General features: G+C 46.4%; 2 protein-coding genes across 5 annotated transcripts in view; both read right to left on the reverse strand.

Moving 5' to 3' along the window:
- Window positions 1–18,767, reverse strand: part of OAT (ornithine aminotransferase) — a 345,851-nt gene that overhangs the window by 286,099 nt on the left and 40,985 nt on the right. The window lies entirely within an intron of this gene.
- CTBP2 (C-terminal binding protein 2) overlaps window positions 1–18,767 on the reverse strand; it is a 131,969-nt gene that overhangs the window by 28,115 nt on the left and 85,087 nt on the right. Inside the window, exon 1 of one of the 4 annotated variants that reach the window (XM_068198307.1) lies at window positions 10,524–12,620. The exons of the other annotated variants lie outside the window; for them this stretch is intronic. Coding sequence (XP_068054408.1) covers window positions 10,524–12,204 — 1,681 coding nt within the window. The 5' untranslated portion in view covers window positions 12,205–12,620. Of the gene's footprint in view, window positions 1–10,523; window positions 12,621–18,767 lie in introns of those variants that run through there. 4 annotated transcript variants of the gene reach the window in all.

The following is an 18,767-nucleotide window of genomic DNA, read 5'->3' on the forward strand; positions in this document are numbered from 1 at the left end:
TGCCAGCTTGAGAGGGGAAGTGTACCAAAAACTCGGAACACAAACATTTTGTGAGTGTTACCAGCACCATTCTTCCCAAGCATGGAATACTTTCCTAGAAACTGGCTACCTTTAGGGCACCCTCTGTCCTGCTGCAGTATTTTGGTTGGATTACTGCTGCTGATTCCAGTATTTTCATCTTTGTTCTCCTCTCCTACCTTCTTCCTTCCTGTCCTACTTCTCCAGATATGTTTGTGCTGGAGGAAAGCTGCACCTCTTGACTCAGTGGGGCAGTTTCCAGCCCTGCCTACTCTCAGCACTGCCTGCAGCCTGGGCTTCCCAGCATCCCATAGTATGTGCTTCTTCAAAGAACCGTGGGGCTCCGAGTGCTTTATGAACAGAATAAACAAACAAATAGTACGAGACATATTAAGTCAGTGTGCCTAAGAACTTCCCAGAGTAGAAGTAAAGGAAATTGAAGATTCCCCAGGAAATTGTCCAGACTAAGGCCAGGTTCTTCCAGGAAGCATCACAGAGAGAAATCCTGTCCTCTTGGCACATGGCACAGATCAGTGATCAAACCAAAAAAACCACCAAAAGCTGGGTGGGAATTGCATTGCAAACTCTTGTCTTCTTAACTGCAAATTCTCTTGTCTTCTTGAGCACAGCTCAGAGAAAAGCTCAGTTTCAGAGCTAAGCACAAGTTACAAGACGTATTTACCATCAACTTTCCAAACTTCCTCCAAGAAGGACAAGGCAGTCAAATGGATCCGCCCTGGATTTCTCTTACAAACCCCCCATACCTGCAAATCCTTTACAAGGTGATTTTTACTTAGCAAAGCACCTGTTTTCCACCCTGAGCACTGTCTCCCCTCTGACAAATATTTCTGTTTACAGTCTGGAATTTTGTCATATCGAGTTGTGGCCGATTTCATTATCGCCACACACTCCTGTTGTGTCAATATTACATTATTGCCATTTCTCTTTCTCCTCCTGAGCTGCTACCATGATTAACACTGCTGTTTGTGTTCACAAGTGACCTCCTTTGCTTTACCGTAGCCCACAGTGTCACAAATCCTAAAATGATCCCAAAATATTGACAGACAGGCCAGTTCTGACATCTGCTAGTTCCAAGGATCTTCAAACCCCTCTGTCAAACAGCCAGCTCTACCCTCCCTGCAGAACTCCATCCCTTCCTCTCCAGGGAAGAACCACTGGTCCCTTTCTGCTTTTAATCACTTCTAACTCTGAAGCACTTTTGTGTTTCAGAAGACCTACATACTCCTTCCATCCACTTTCCAGCTCTCTGCACACTTTCAGAGTTCCACATCAACGCTCCAGACTTTGTGTACTTCAATCAAGTCTGAAGTCTCACTTTTTGCTACCATACAGCTGTGCCTAGTGAAGCACTTCTGGCAGTCATTTAGAATGGTCAAAAAGCCACAATAATTTATCAATTAATTTTGCATCTTCTCTACAGCAAAGCACAGTGGGTCCATATCTAGAAATAATTTTCATTTCCTGATTTATTTTTTTTTCCTGCGAGCACTGCACTGAGCTAGTTGGGTTAGATCATGAATAGGAATAAAAGCCAGCCTGACACCAGAGTTTTAGGCTGAGCAAACCAAAACTGGGATAAGGTGCCTAATCAGAATGAGAACAGGGATATGATGGTTTTGCATAAAAATGTCAGAAATTAAGAAAAAAGAAACATTCAACATTCAAAACGTAGCCTTTTACAAACTGCAAATGCCCAAAGCAGAACAATAGTAGTTAACACACAGCCAGTACTGCACCTCAAAGACCACACAAAAATAACCCAAATCTGAACAGCCAACAGCAAACTAAATAGCCAGCATCAGTGATGACTGGTACCACATCTAAAAGCAATTTCAGCTTTAATAATTCAACACAATTTAATTTGCTGGTAGTAGGAAAGGTGGAATTTGCTTTTTTCCAAAGGATGACGTGGATGGATATCCTATCTCTGTAAGGTACACCCCAATTTGTGGTAAGTGCTGGGCATGAGGCCAAACACACAGAACACACACACAAAGCCTTGGTGTTCTCTGGACCAGGTCCACAAACCACAGAAACCAAGATCAAACACGAAATTCTCCGACAGATTTAACATTTGAAACCATGCAATATCACCAATATTTATTTTACCCAGAAGACCTGACTAGAATTTTGTTTCAGAAATTCTCAAACTTGCGAGGGTTTGGTGGAATTCCTTTTCATGCCTTGCTTCAGGCTGTTAATACCAGTCCCAGTGCTAATGACCCAAGTTGTGAATGTACAGAGGGAAAACAGAGCTTCATGAAATATTGATACACACTTGGAAATTTGACAATTATCTCCAGAGCTCCTTGGTAAAACCTGAAAGCAAATAAATAGCAAACATTTCCTGCACTCATTAAAACACTGAAAAACAGAGAAAGAAACTACTCATTATCCATTTGACAAATCTATCCTATTATTTTTAATAACACACAGGCTTCCAATGCATGAAACGTACAGCTTCTCCTGCTTAAGAAACCACTGGGTTTGTAGATCCAATTTTAAGAAATGCAATAAAAGTCAGTGATGTAGAGCTGGTTCCTTTTGCAGGAGAGAGTAAAAATCCTTCTCCTATTGAAATTAATGACAAAATCACCATTTTTCAAGTGAACTTGACTCACTGCCCTACTTTGGAAACTGCTCCTCTGGAAAGATATTCTACAAAAATTATAAATAATCACTTTGTTGGCGTTTTTCATGCAAGCTTCAGGAACAGAAAACTGGAGTGAAAAAGGGCTGATGAGCCAGAGCATGGGGCTGCTGGGCCATGGGATGTACCTCTGTATCTTGCTTACCTCACAGCAGGGAGATGATCCCCTGGCTCTCCCTCTGGCCAGAGCATGGTATGGGGGATGCCACACTGCTCCGAGGGCTTTTAGGATGAGCAGCAAATACAGAGAACACCTTCCCTGCTGAATAAAAATGAGCCCCAAGGGGAAAACTGCCACTGCAGAGCATGACAGGTTGTTTGGCACTGCCCTGATGTTATTGGTTATTAGTAATCCTGGGTTTGGGACCTTTTAGCCCTGACTGCAGATGAAACAAGACAACATTCGCTGCAGACAAGAACGAAATGGAAATTTAAGACTCTTAAGCTGAATGTTTCAGCTGGTAAGATAACAGCTCCCACTTTTATGCAGGTCTACTTAACATGAGGAAGAATTCAAAGATGCTCAAATAGGAGAGATTACAGGAACTGCTGGCCAGGTGGGATAACTAAAGTGACATTTAAGCATTCTTGATTATTTCAGTGTCCCAGCAGGATGGTCTAGATACTGACAAGCTCTCTGCTGTCCACACTGAATCCTCTTTTTTATCCTTCACAATATTAATCAAGATTCCTTGCATTGACAAAACAAAATATATGCACTTCCATGAACTACTGTACTTTTTCAATATTCATTTAAACCTTTCTAACAATACACTCAGAAGATGGCAGAGAACAAAACAAATGTGTGTGACATCTCCATTCCTGGGGATTTTTTTTTCACTCTGCAGGTAACAGTGAGAGAGTCCAATAAGAGACTGGGCCATCCTAAGAAAAGGCTGATAATCTATAGGGTCAGTAAGGGAATGTGTAGGAGGCAGCTCAGGGATTTGCAGTGTTTAGCACAAGTATCAGGAAACGTGTTAAGGTTAAGAAGACCAGCAGAGGAGTCAGGTGGGTATTGCCAGGTTCCTGCATCCCATCACCCTACACCTCCTGATGCTCCCTGGATGGAGGGAACCCACCTGGAGATACCACCTTCATATCTGGAAAATACTTGCCAAATGTTTCCATAACACCTCAGTTTTGATCCTCTTTTTCTTTTTAGGTGGAAAGTATATCCTAAATTATTTATCTTCACTATGTTTTCTGTCTGCCTGTTTGCTCACCAAGCTAGGAAATAATAAATTGCTTGATAACCAAAACAAGACACTTCTGGCAAACAATGAAGACTGCAGAAGCACTGATCCAAAGGGATAATGACTGAGATACTGATTATATTTTTGAGATTTTTTTTCTCCCCATTTTCATGTCTATACATATCTGCATACATAAATAAAACATGAGAATGTCATCTTGGCTGTTCACACCAGTATTTACCAAGGATCTCCACCAGCAGATAAGCCCTGCTGGTTTCCTTCTTATTGTGACAAGCTGCTCATGTCTCAGATTACAGAGCCTAAACCACCCTTTTCCCAGGGACTGTGATGCTTTTGGGAACTGCAGGAACAGTCCAGTGGTGTCACTTCTCACAGCCTCTCCTTGCCTGATACTGCTTTCATTTACAAGATGAGGCAAGAGGCCTTGACCTCCCTTGGCCACACAACATTTTTTGGCTGAGATTCTGGGAGGGAATGCTCCAGGTGGGAAAGGACCATGACCCTCCAGCCCCGACCCCACTGCTGGAGCGGCTGCTCCAATGTGGAGCACAGCTCACGCACCTGGTGGCCATGCTGCAGACATGCCTTGCAAACGACAACATGGAATTCATGCCTGGCAAACAAGTTTAGGTCAAGGGCTTCCAAACTACCAAAGAACTGGAGCCAGCAGGCCAGGGGATGAGAGGCAGCAGCCCCAGAGCTGAGAGGGTTCCCCACAGAGTGCCAGGGCGGGGGCTGTGCCACGCGACCCACGTTAAGCCGATTGTTGGCCGGACACCCCCTGCACTGGGGGAGAGGGCAGAGGAAGGAGAGCTGGGCACTAATCTGCTCCATCTGCTCTGGAGCAGCTAATTGGATTGAGGGTGCAGAAGGCAAGACCCTGGACACAGCACTGGGCACTCGGAGCCTCCTGTTTTCCTGAACAAAGCTGCTCCAGCACTGCTGGCCAACACCTCTGCCCAAACCCTTCCTCAGGGCACAACTGCTCCAGCACTGCTGGCCAACACCTCTGCCCAAACCCTTCCTCAGGGCACAACTGCTCCAGCACTGCTGGCCAACACCTCTGCTCAAACCCTTCCTCAGGCTGCCCTGCCCAGGACACAGCTGCTCCAGCACCTCCCTACCAGAGGGGCAGAACCAAATACTGGAAACACAACCCATGTGAATCCCACTGCCAGAAGCAACACTTCATCTTAAACAAAACACTACTAACAGCAGACAAAAGAGATTAAAAATTAGTTGTTTTTTTTTTTTTTTTTTTTTTTTTTTTTTTTACCAAAAGCCAGCAGAACGCTATTAATATCAGGTTTTATTTAGGTGTAGAAGTCAAAAGCTCACCTGCCAGTTGCCATCTATAAACATTACTAATACCAGTCCTATGTCTGCAACATTTATTCTACATCAGTGGCTTAATGATGCTGGTCTTCTGCTTTTCAAGGATTCAGCTCAGCACCTACTTTGCTTTTAAAAATAACAGGCAATTCAGTTGTGCAGCATTTTCATTAAACTGGGCTGCAGTGTGATGATATGAGAATGACAAGGAGAAGAAATATAAAAAATGTTTAATACAATAATAATAAGAAACCTTTAAATTTTTTTCCCCTCTGTGAACATGAAGTTTGTAGCTATGGAAACTACTTATGAGAAGGCTAAAAAAATGTCAGAAAATATAGTCAGAGAATGATCTGGATATATTAAAGTCCTAACAATGCTGGAGAACCAGAGACACAGGGTGAATGAAAAGTGTAAATTGAAGATGACAACACTTGTGCATCTGACAACAAGTTCTCCTTTGACAGGCCAAATTCATTTTTATTGCCATGGCACTAAAGTCAATGAATTGCAACTGGAATGAGTTTGACACTTTATATTGCTTTTGATAAAACCATTATAAAAAGCATATTTCAGCCTTTAAAGAAGTATTTTAAAAGCATATTCTCTGCCACCAATGAACTGTATGTGCAGATTGGCCAAGACAGTATTATATCAAGATAGTCAACAGCACATCTCTTGCACATTCTGTTCATTGCCATTCACCCTACTAAGGTGGGCAGTTGGGGTCCCTTCAGTTTTAAGATTCATGTGCTCAGCAGAGGTTAGTGAGGGTCCTTCTGAGCCTTTCAAAGGCTTTCCTAAACTCACTGTGAGTTTTCCAGCTACTTCCCTTATCGTTTTGCATATTAGTGTCTTGATGCTGTGACCATTGGGACAGCAGACATGAGAAAGACCCGGCTGCTTATTTCAACCTGTATTTTTGTATGGTAGTTATGATCCCAGTTAAAAACACTACTCCATGTTGTTGTTAGTGAGTGCAGTGCAGGCTTTACCTGGACTAACACACTAGCTGGGAATGGCTCCAAGGACATGCTATGGTCTGTCAGGTCAATGTGCAAATTAAATCAGATTTATTCAGTGCACGGAGCTTCCCTTGGTGCTGTTTCAGTCCGGATTGTTAATGGAGAGGCCTTACATGGACACACTGTGATTCCATGCTGAGGTTTGTACAGAAAACCCAAAGAAGAAAACCTGAAGTCGATTTCTGAGCTGTCCTCTGTACTGGGCAAAGAATAAATCAACATCAGCAAATGCTCAGGAAATTTATATTGTGGAGGGAAAATCCTACTAAACTTTGCCCATAGAAAACGGTGGCAATTTAGCCTACATTAATTAGGTTAAAAGAATTCATAGCTTACAAAAGTGGGCACATGTCAGTCTTTTAACCATCCTTTAACAACCATCAAGGCTCTTGCTCCTGCCTATGCCCTTCTCTCTTTGGGAGTTGCCCATGTGCAGAATTTCAGCCTGCAACTATGTGTGGCTAACACAGTTTTTATCTGTCACAGAGAGGAAATACCAATAAAAGGCATCACAACGAGGTGTTAAGGAGTACAAGCAGAGCTGTGCTAATCACAGTGAAAGGCATTTCTAGCTGGGCTCTAAGCTGATAAAAGAGAGGATGAGTCCCCTTCACACTGGAGAGAACAACTTGTCCAAGGAGGGCAGCTGCCCTCAGCCTGGCTTTCCCTGCTCAGGAAAAGGTCAGGCTTTCAACCAAATCTTACAGCCAAATAATTTTGCTCTTGCTTCCTGATGATACCCACCTGATTTTACAGGGCAGACCTGCTCCTCATCCCTGTGGGAAGCATCTTCCCTTTTGTGATAATTTGCTTTCATATCTTCATGTGTAAACGAGAGCTTGATAAACCACCCAAGACACATATTTGCAATGAATCACCATTTCTCATTTAAGCTCTATAAGTCCAGCATCAGAAGCAGAAATCTGGACCAGCCACTGTTTTGGGAGAAGTCCAGGCTAGCTACAAAAATACAAGACTTCTCATCTGCCAACTGCTTTACTATTAACACACTGGGTTAAAAAAAAAAAAGTAATGTAATAAAAAATACTAGCAAACATCATAAATTGAAGTTGCAAAATTTGGAGGCAGAGCTGCAGCAATGTGATCAGTGACTGTGAGATACTGTTTGCCCTCACCCGCTTTGCTGACCTGGACTATTTATTTCCCTGCACTCCCTCCCAGCTCAGCACAGGGCTGGCCACAAACCCGCTCTGGCTCAGCCCTCCTACTGACACGTGTGTGTCACTCAGACCTTGCAGGGCTTTCTTCCTGCTCGCCACTGAGCCGACTTGGTGTGCTCACTACTGCTGATCCTCTGGATGGCCAGGCTGCAGGAGCACTCCTCTCAGCTATTCCTGACAAGGTCTCAGTGACATGGAGAGCAGCAGCTTTGCCAGAGCTGTGGCAGGGGAGTTCCTGGCACGGGAAGCTGGCTCATCTCTGGAGACGTCATTCTACCACCGCAGCAAAGGGCCTGAGGTGCTCATTCACCACCTCCTCTTCACACAGCCCTGCAACTCCCAGGAAGGGCAATTTACCTGACTTATTACTAATTATTTTAAGAAAAGCAAAGCAGTTGCAGCGCTAAATCTCATTGCTCCTTTTCCCTTCTCTGACCATGCCAAAGCAAGAGGTCCATAAACATGTGGCACATGCCTGTATCCCTGCCCAGGATCTTGCCTCTACCACCAGGCAGGAGAAGACACCTTCCTCCTGCAAGCCCTCTGTCCAAACTCCAAAGTGAACAGTAGCTGTGCAGAATGCACTCAGAGTGTCAAACTCAGCATAAAATGACAAATGGGGTGTTTAGGAACAACTCAGTACTGAAAGACTACAATGCATAGTTCAACAAGACTTTAAAAAGCCCAAAATTATCTGTTTTAAGGTCTTATCCATGTAAAAAGCTTCAAAACATGACTGGGCTGTAACGTGCACTTTATAACCCCTGCTGGCTGGGCAGACATTAACCTACACTGACAGAAAATATTTACAGCCATTTGGAGACAGAGTTTAATACTGAATTTGCTTTCACCTTCTAACTCGAATATCCACAGCCAAGAGAAGGCTCATCACTCCTGAAAACACATCGTGGCTGGCAAATACAATTTTCCTGGATTTAGTCAATTTCTGCCATCCACTCAAGGCTTTAAAGCATCCTAACATATCTCTAACCTCAGCTTATCCCCTCGTGGGTAAGTGTGAACACTCCTGCTCAACACAGCTCAAACATCTACAAACCACCACACACCTCCCCATTTTTAATCTTTCCACGTGCCATGTGCCTTACCTTGGCTTCTACTTTAAAAATATAGTTTAACAGGAAGAAAACCTCACTGGCTATTTGGAAAGGAAAAAGGGGAAATAAATAAAAGTGAAGACAATTTTACAGGTCCTACTTCAGCTAAACCTTTCAGGGCCCTCAATGAGAAGATAATCTTTCTGTGATTATGGCCAAACCCTCTCGTTGCTTGGCAACACATAATTAAGGAATATGTTTTCAGATCCGCTTTGCAAGCTGGCCATTATCAGATGAAATTACTGGAGCAACAAATGTCATCCTCATGCAAATGAGATGGTCGTGGGCAAAAGAAGAGAAAAAAAAAAAGAGTTGAGTAGCAAGAAAAGAGCTCAACAGCACAGAAATGCTGCTGGCTTCCTCTTGCTGTGTACCAGCAATTCTGGTGAAGGGAAGGGACAATTTCAAGATTTTTAGAGAACGGGGTTTGTAGTTTATAAATGAGAACCAGGGAAGGAGGGATCTGTTTCCCATAGTGGAGGAGATTGCCCCCAATCCCTGTGCTCTGGAGGTCCTTTAGCCCAGAGCTGTCGCTGCGTCGGCATCGACCGCTCAATCAGACACAGCACAAATAAATGAACATATTTGTGTTCCCCACATTATGCCAGTTCGTCTTCTTAGCTGCATTTATTTAAAAATACTGCCTGGATGTACTACTTTAGCATCTGATCCATGTCAACACAGAACATGTTGCCTAATATTGAAGCATTTTTCAGAAATCAATACATTACACCAGCTACATAAAAGACTCATAAGCATGAAAAGACCGGCATTTACTTCCTAGCTGTGTAATTATGGTATGGCAGGGAAAGGGGTGTGCCAAGTGTCTGCATTTTGACAACTTTATCATTTCCACTCACAAAATCATTCTTTATTTAGATTCCTGTGGAATGGCATCACCAGTTTGGCACTGTCTCGATGCCTATAAATGGTATCCCTCTTATTAAAGCTTTGTGTGTGTGTGCTGGTACAGCAAATTGTTCAGGAATCGTTTGCATGGGAGTTGAGCTGTGCTGCCCAGGGAGAAAACTCCCTGCTCACAGAGTCATTACCAGCAAAAGACATTTCAAGGGGTGTCTTTCCACATTTTTTTCAAACAAGTCAAGGCACAAATGAACGGATTTGATGAATTCCCTCGTATTTCTCTGGGTGATTTCGGGGGTTAGTTTCTATCAGGCTCTGAGTGCCACATCTCCAAAGTGGAGGAGCAGAGCCTGCTTGGATTGTTCAGCTTTTCATCCGAGCAGCCAAGAGCCTGAGCGTTTCTAGAAAGGGAAGGGAAGTCTAGGAGCCACCATTCATTTTTATTGTTCCAGTGCTTAATGACAGGCTTTTAGTTTTAAGCACAGCCCTATTACTTTAACAGCTCTATCGCTTCACTTACAGGCATCTTGAGAAGGAAATCAAGGGGTTTATTTTGTATGCTTGATAAAACAGCAAATTAATAATAAGAAGAAAAGCCTTAGGTAATGGCCAAAGGTAAGTCGATTCTCGAATAACGCTATTAACTATCTGATGAATTTAGTCAAAACAATGCTAACCATTTCCTCGCAGGGACACATTTGTGCCTGATAACAGCGGTAAAAAGTCAATCTGCAGCAAACCCTGTAGTCCTAATTGCTCAGCCAGCACAGTGTCTAATCTCCTGTTCTCGACAAACAACAGGAACGGCAAGATTAACCCTGGAAGCATTATCTGCAATACCGCTCACGTTTAACTGAAGTTGGCTAAACAAATACAATATTTGGAATTTAACCACTGTGCAAGAACCAGCATCTCTAGCTCCGCATGGCCAGCACAGCCCTGCAAAGAAATCCCCTTCACCTTGTTTTCTACGAAGGACAGTGTCTAACATTTAGGCACGAACCCCCACGATATTTGACTGTGGGTTTTTTGAGGGGTATAATAAGGAACAACAAGGCAGTTCTAAACTACTATATGGACTAAGCCCCTTCAGTAATTACTTGGTTCAGGCGACGCCATGGTGGAGACGATGACGGGGGGCCCCGTGCGCCTGCTGAGCTTCGGGTATGGGGAGAGCTGGGCAGGGAAGGCGGGTCCAGTGGGTGCCAGGCCGCTGTCCCCTGCTGTCCCCGGCCGGCGGAGGAGCTGGGGGCTGCTGTGGGGGCTGGGTGCCGGTGACGCCACCGCTGTCCGCTCCCTCTTCATCAGCTCCATGGGCACGGTGTAGGTGGTGGGGTACGCCGTCTTGGGGCTGGCGTGCGGGTTGGCCGCCGTCACGGGCAAGCCGACCGGAGCAGAGTAGGCAGAGGCGGGACGTGGGTGCGTGCTGCAAGGCAGGGGGGTGTTGTATCCCGACCCGGGGAGGAAGTGCGGCCCCTGAGGAGCCCCAGCGGGGGCTGGGTAGGTGGTGGTCTCCAGCAAGTGCTGGGTTGGGGCGCTGGAGGGCCGGCGGTGTATCTCTACACCTCTTGGGGACAGCGGCTGCAGCGGCGGTGGGTGCTGCGAGGTGCCAGGGCCATCCACAGTGGGCACCCCGTACTCTGCCGGGAGCTCGCTGCGGTGGCTGAAGCTGTTGGAGCGGGTCCTGGGGCGCAGCGCCCCGCTCCTGCGCTCCTGTCTCTGCAGCTGCATCTCTGCCTTGTAGTTGTGGGCGATGCGGGACAGCACGCGGGCCTGCCCCAGGTTGGGTGCCACTGACTTGATGTCATTCTCCTCCATCATGGCCAGCAGGTTTGGGGAGTCAAAGCCCTGCTGCAGCAGGGCAGCAAAGGTGCTCTCCGAGACGCCCTCAGCACGCAGCAGCGCCACAAACTCGGGGTCAAAGCTCCTCTTGCCCTCCGGCCCAGGGAAGGCGGGGGGCACTGGCGGGTGGGAAGGTGTCGCCACCACTGCCTCGTAGCTGTCGTAGGGACCCTTGGCGCCGGTGCTCTCCCTGCCTGGCCCGTAGCTGCTGCCAGCGCTGGTGGTGGGATCCACCACCAGGCAGGTGGGGACGGCTTGCCTGGCCGCCGCTGCCTCGGGAGCCCGCTCTGCCCCATCGCTGTAGCCTGGCCTGCTGGGGAAGGCGGGTGGCTCTGCTGCGTACCGCGGGCCGGGGGGCTCCGTGCCGTACCACGCTGGAGAGGCATCTCTGCCACGCACCCGCTGCCCATCCAGGGCCAGCTTGGGGTCTCTGTAGAGGCGGGTGGCATCCGGTGGGGCAGGTGGGCGCACGGCGGCCTGGTCCCAGGACAGCCGGCTGCCAGGCGCTCCATAGCTGGCCAGCGGCCTGCCCGCCACGTGGTCGCGGTAGCAGCGGGGGTCCTTGGGTGACCTCGCCGACAGCGACGGGTCGCTGTAGTAATCCTGGGGTGGCAGAGAGCCCCGGCCCGCCATGGGCGCTGGCCGGTCGCAGTAGGCGAAGTCGGGGACAGAGCCCTTCCTCAGGGGCCCCGGCACGAAGGTGGCATCCTGGTACGGGTACGCCTCTTGCTTCAGCTCCGCACCGCCCTGCAAAATGATATCATTTGCCCGCGGTGGCTCGTACCAGCTGCCCTCACCGCCATAGGTCAGGGAGCTCCTCCGGCCCGGTGGCCTCTGGTACTCGAAGGTGTTCTCGCTCTCCCAGTTTCCCTCATACCAGCCGGCAGCGTCCCAGCTCTGCGAGCGGCCGATGTTGGGGTGCTTGCTGGGGATGGGCATCACCACGAGGCCGCTTGCTCCTGCTGACACGGAGAAGAGGAGGTGCCTTCCTTCTCAGTGCTTCTCCGGCACGCATCCACACTGGGCCGCGCTGTGCCTGAGCCCTCCCGGGACTTCAAAAACCACCGGCCGGCGGTTTTGCCTTTCGGAGTGTCGCCTGAATTATTAATCCTCGGTAACCTTAGCAGGCAGAGCATGCGGCGGCTGGCGGAGGGGCTGCCCCTGGCCGTGCGCTGCAGCCGCGCAGGAGAGCGGCCGCGCTCAGCCCAGATGCTTTATCCTGTGCCGCTGGGGACGGCGCGCGCACATGGACAACTGGCCGAGCAGTGTGTGGGGATTAGGAGCTAAATAAAACCACTAAAGCCCTCGCTCCATGTGACATCATTTTAGCCCGATGAAATCTCACGCACTGACCCAGCCAGCAACCTCAATGCAATTTTTTCCCCAGGGAATGATGATTTTTTTTTTTTTGTTTGTTTGTTTTTAACTTGTTTTTTTTTTTTTAACATGTGTTTCCTCTGTTTTGGTTGTCTCCCCACATCACATGTTCGGGGAGGCTGTCCCAGCACCCAGCGGGGATGGGCAGCGGGATAACGGAACGTGCGCGGCTCCGCTCGGCCCCACACAGGCGCATGTAAAAATAAAAAAGAAAGCTTCAGTGTCAGCTCAATCTTAATCCAACCTGATGAAATGCTAATCCACTGCACACAGCTAAGGACAAATTAAATGGGAGCCAGCCGACAGGCCTAAAAAAGGCCAGTGCAAGATACTTGGGAATACGAGAGCGGTCAGAAATAAGTTAGGTATCTGTTTAGCACTTTATGAATATTATAATTTGCATTGGAATTTACTGTTGGTTTTTTTTTTTTTTTTTTTGTAGTTTCAAATTAGCCACGCTAACTAGGCTCCAAAAAGATTTTTTATAATGCGCAAATCCTTTCATCATCCCAGGACAGAAAATTGTGGAGGTGTAATCTGGAATGTATAATTTTGAGACCCTAGCACAGGTCACTGAGAAGGAGAGGAGGATCAAAGGATCTAAAGCCCAGCCTAACAAAGCAAAAAGGAATAGTAGAATTTTGCCCATTATCTCCAGCTTCCTTTGGAAAAAGTACATGTTTATGAAACAGGAAAACACTCAGAAACATCACACAAAACTCAATTTGTACTGAGCAGTATTTCAACATTCATGAGGATTAAGCTTTTTTTACACTTAGAGTAAGCAAAGGGATTTAGATGAAATCACAGCACAGAAAATTGTTATTTGGGAATGTAATAAAGATTTCCATATAGAGTCATTGTTTTCAGAGGAGATATTAAAGTGTCTCCCCAAAACATGTAACCCAAATTATGACAGGCTGCTCATCCTCAAATAGTCCTTTTCAAAGAAGGAATAGCTCGACTGCCCTAATTTTTCTGACCACTGCTACAGAGGCAACATTTTATCATTTAATTAAAAAACTTAGATGGAAACAATTTTGCCTTTCTCTCCTACAATAACAGATTTCTTCCCCTCCAATACACCCCCTTCCAGGACAGACCCACCGAAAGGAGGAACAGTCACCTTCGTTGGCCTGTTTGCAAGACAGCTTGAGCATTTTCCCCAGCTAATCCACAATAAATGTTTTGTGCACAAGCCATCACATGATGGACTATTGTGCTATTATGATAGCTAAATCACTAATACAGTCTAATGCTTAAACTTGCCTATCATATTAATACCTCTGGGCTATATTTCTGACCCAAATACTGACAGGATCTTTGAGTAATCCCTAAATTTCTTTATTGCAGTAAATATTACAAATCCTCTTCAAATATTCTCTCCTCCAATTCCATCCTCAAGAATCATGATCTTGAAAATTATGCTGGATATTAAACAGACATTCAAAACATGGGGCCCAAAATATTATTTATGCAATTCTCAGCGAATATCTGATTGGCATTATACTGAATTAACTAACAAACTTCAGGCACACTGGAAAATTTCTTCCTTTGTGAGAGTCAAGATGGGAAGACACATTTGTGGCTTACAAATAAAGCAGAGAGTATTTTAACCAACAAAAACATTTTATTATAACAACATTTTGCTAAAGAATAAAATGTATTCCCAACTGGATACAGTGAGATTGGTGCCATTTGTTCTGAAGCAGCAGAAGAAATCTACCAAAAATGTATATGACAAAATAATAAAATCCTGGTCTATAGATCAAGGGCATCTTCCACCATTGTCTTCAAAGAAATTACTAACAAACTGTCACCATGTTAAGCCCTGGTTGACAATGGAAAAAAAAACCATGCCACAGAGAAACGAAATTTTAAAAATGCTGATTTTCAACAACTACAAGGGAAGTCAGAAGGGAGCTTGAAGCATTTACTACCTCTGAAAAAAAAACCTAGGGCTTTAACAATAGAAACCGCACCCAAACCAACACATCTGTGACTGGTGGCCGTGCCCTGCCCAGGGCACACGGGTGACAGCAGCACACGGAAAGCCACCTCCAAACCCCCTTCAGCCCACACACAGGAGCGCATCTGGGCTCTGGAAACCACCCTGGCATCAGCCTGCCCTCACAGCCCTGGGCAGGAGATGTGCTCTTCTTCCAGCTCTTCACAGGGGCCAGGAAACCCTACCTGGGGACCTGCCACTGGAACACTCATGCATATGGATGGTTCACCCCGTGAGTGCTGACCTCAATGGAACAAACAGATTATTCTTGGGCTCCAAGCCAAGCAGAGGCAAATGCCTGCAGGACGAGGGGCTGCAGGATTTGCACATTTCCCTGCAGCCAAGGGCTAGATGTCCTCTTTGGAGGGCTCTGCTGGCCCCAGCTTTAGTTGACCAAGAGCTGTATCCAGTGGGGAAGACGAGGCCAGGAGCTGTGGAGCTGGGCTGCCTCCTCTGCCACCATGGCAGCAAAGGAAATGTTACACCCCCAGTGAACCAAGAAATGAATAAGAAATTATCCGAGTGAAATATTTATGGATGGGCACAGGAAGGGTCTTGTCTTTTTCTGGTTTTTGCAGTCTTGAAAGCAGCCCCCTTGCAAATTCAAGCAGCATGGGAAGCAGGGCAAGTGAGGTGATTGTCCCCCTCTACTCCACTGGTGAGACCCCACCTGCAGTGCTGTGTCCAGCTCTGGGGACTGAAACATAAGAAGCACATGGAGCTGTTGGAGCAGCCCAGAGGAGGCCACAAAGATGATTTGAGGGCTGAAGCACCTCTGCTATGGGGAAATGCTGAGAGAATTGGGCTTGTTCACCCTGGAGAATCTTTGGGATGATCTTATCACAGCCTTTCAGTACCTGAAGAGATCCTCCAAGAGAGCTGGAGAGGGATTTTTTAGAAGGTCATGGACTGATAGGACATGGGGGAATGGCTTCCCACTGCCGGAGGGCAGGGTTAGATGGGATACTGGGAAGGAATTTTTCCCTCTAAGAGTGGCGAGACCCTGGTACAGGTTTCCCAGAGAGGCTGTGACTGGCCAGGAATCCCTGGAAGTGTCCAAGGCCAGGTTGGACAGGGCTTGGAGCAGCCTGGGATAGTGGAAGGTGTCCCCACCCATGGCAGGGGGTGGAACTAAAGGAGCTTTAAGGTCCCTTCCAACACAAACCATACTGTGATTCTGTGAAATTCTATGAATTGATTCTGTTCCTATTTCTGCATCCAGACCCAAGCAGCTTGGCCAGGAGAAGATACAGAGGCCCTGGGGCCCAACCTGATGTAACTGATCCCATTGTGTTTCTCGGGAGTGCAGGAGGCACCAGCACCCACATCCTCAACATGAGGGGGAGACAAGGACTGTGGAACAGACAGAAAATTTATTCTCCCTTTATCTTTTAATTTTAGAGTTATTTTGAGAAAGGAAAAAAAATAACACACACAGAAGGAAAAAAAGCTGATCAAGAGATTAAATGCTCTGGTATTTCAGACCACATGAAAAATGCAGTGTTTTGAATAATACCCTGATTTTCAGTTTAGCAGTGATTTCATACATGGTAAATTTGGCCACGATATTTGGTTACGATACAATGGCCACAGAAGTCTGCTCTGAAAAAAAGGTGATGACAGAGCAGGAAAAAGGTGGGCCCATTGTAGAGACACTGCATTCAAAACCAACAGCAAGAAATCTGAGCCTGGAACCCTCTTGCAGTGGATGTGAAACAAGCAATGCTACAAAGGCTGCTATCTTCCCATGAGGAAAGTGTTTTACACCTAAAACCCAGGGTAGGAAATCAGCATGGTAAATCTGCAAAACAACTCTGTAAACAGTATTTTTTGGAATCCACAGCACTGACTCAGGAGAGGTTGGCTGCAAAATTTCATTCATATTGATATAAAACATTTCATTACCTAGTCTGAAAGCACGTTGATGGAAAAATTATTCCGTGCAGCAAAATAATACAGATTGGGATTAGTTTTGCTTCTTATTATTGTAAAATATATTTCAACTACAAATTTAAATCCTGTTTATATTGGGGAAAAATATTTTTAATGTAGATTAAGATGTTGATGTTTTCCCTCCATTTATTTTCTTCTGGGAGACAGTGGAACAGAAACAACGTGCCAAATGTAATTTCTGGCAAAAACTGCAGCAGTCTGGGAAAGGCTATTTCTCTTTCAAAGGCAAAGAAATCCTACCCCCGGTAGTGAAAAATCCTCTGGAGAACAAATACATCTCTAGTAAATGGAGAGAGCAGGTATCAGGACACTCAGCCTTTATACCTCGCTCTGCCACTGTCAGAGAGTAAATTGCTTAATTTCTTACTTGCTGATTCCCCTTCCATCAAGAGGGATATAATAATACACACCTCTCACACTCGGATGGTGTTAAGATTAATCAGTGTTTGTCATATGTTTTCAGGTGACAAGGTACAAAGCTACTGGGAGGATAAATGCTCCTGCCCTCCCTGCCTGGGCTTTCAAGGACTGCGTGTGATTGTGCCTAATGACCCCCAAAGCTCAGGAAGCCTCTCCTGAACATCCTCCTCCCATGTTCGGCTTGCAGGATGCCAGGGAAGCAGAAATGAGCTACGCTATACTGTGGTGTACCATGGATGCTGTGGAGAAGAAGAGGAATGGGATGCAGTATGAGTAATGCACACACACACATGCATGCACACCAACTGAAAAGAAACAAAATTAAAAAGAAAAATGGGAGAGGAAAAGCAGCAAGAAAATGTTCCAAATCCTTTGAAACTACTCCATTTGCTAAAATTTGGCTCTGCAAAATCTCCCTCACAGTGGCAATAAGCACTCTGCCTAGATGGACTTTTTACAGTCTCCTGAAATTAAGGGAGCACAAAGAGAAAATTAGCAGGATTGTGCTGGAATCATTTTCAATAATCAAAGGAGCAGCACAGCATCTGAAAGCACTCAGAGCTTGAAGCCCTGCCACATGCTTTTACCAATTTCCAAACCAAAAGCATCGATGCTTTGTAACTCCAACAAAACGCTCACAAACACCAACTCGATGCCGTACAACAAAACACTCTGAAGATCAGCCGGTTATTAAGCAATCATTGCCTCATGGAACTCTGCATTTTGATGACTTTAAAGCAAAAAAAAACCCCAAAAGCTTATGTCCATTTGTAACTCAGTCCCTCAGTGCTGGCATAGAATGTGCCATCACCATTGGCGTGATGGGCTCCAGGAATGCACGAGCACACACGAGCTGCCCCGAAATGTGACGCACAAACCGCGACTGGGATCAGTCACCCGCCCCAGCAGGGACACACAACTGGGCCCAGGCACACGGAGGACAGTATGAGACACCAACAAATGCACAGCAAAGAACCTGCCATGCCAAAGCCAGCAGACGTTTCCTCTCGAAGCTGGTGACACCGTATTGCAGTGCCCTTCTGAGTCACTCCCCAAGAATTCCCCCAAAACCCCACAAGCCAAGGTGAGAAGAGAGGATGTGAGGCCTTTTCCACTCCCACTAGCCACATCATGCTGAGAAGGTGCATGGAAGCATTTCATGAAAAGAAATGAGTGACCTTTCCCTTTATCCCTGTGGAGCTGCCTCTCCACTGCTGTTTTGTGCTAATCTCTGGGAGGAAGGGGTTGGATGTGGGAGATGTTCTCCTTCCCACCCTAATGGCCAGCCAGCCATGCCTCCCATCACTGCCACACAACAACTCTCCATCTGGATATTCCTTTTCCCAGCTGCCTGCTTTACCCCAATTTTCCCTATGATAAGAGGGAAGGCTGGAGCTGTGTCAGGGGAGGTTTAAGTTGGGTATCAGGAGAAGGTTCTTTCCCAGAGGATGGTGGGCACTGAACGGGAAATGGTCACAGCCCCAGGGCTGCCAAAGCTCCAGAAGTGTTTGGACACCACTCTTGGGGATGCACAGGATGGGTTTGTTGAGGTGTCTGTACAGGGCCAGGAGCTGGACTCAGTGATTCCTGTGGGTCCCTTCCAGCTCAGGACATTCTGTGATTCTGTGAATTAAGTGCCAGAAGCACCCCAGTGGGCATGTGGTAACTTATCACCTCATGTTCTCCTGCTCCCCCGGCAAAACCTTGGAGGCTGCCCTGAGATGTTGTAGATATCCCATCCCTG

This window comes from Anomalospiza imberbis, chromosome 8 (assembly GCF_031753505.1).
Source record: "Anomalospiza imberbis isolate Cuckoo-Finch-1a 21T00152 chromosome 8, ASM3175350v1, whole genome shotgun sequence".
Lineage (NCBI taxonomy): Eukaryota > Metazoa > Chordata > Aves > Passeriformes > Viduidae > Anomalospiza > Anomalospiza imberbis.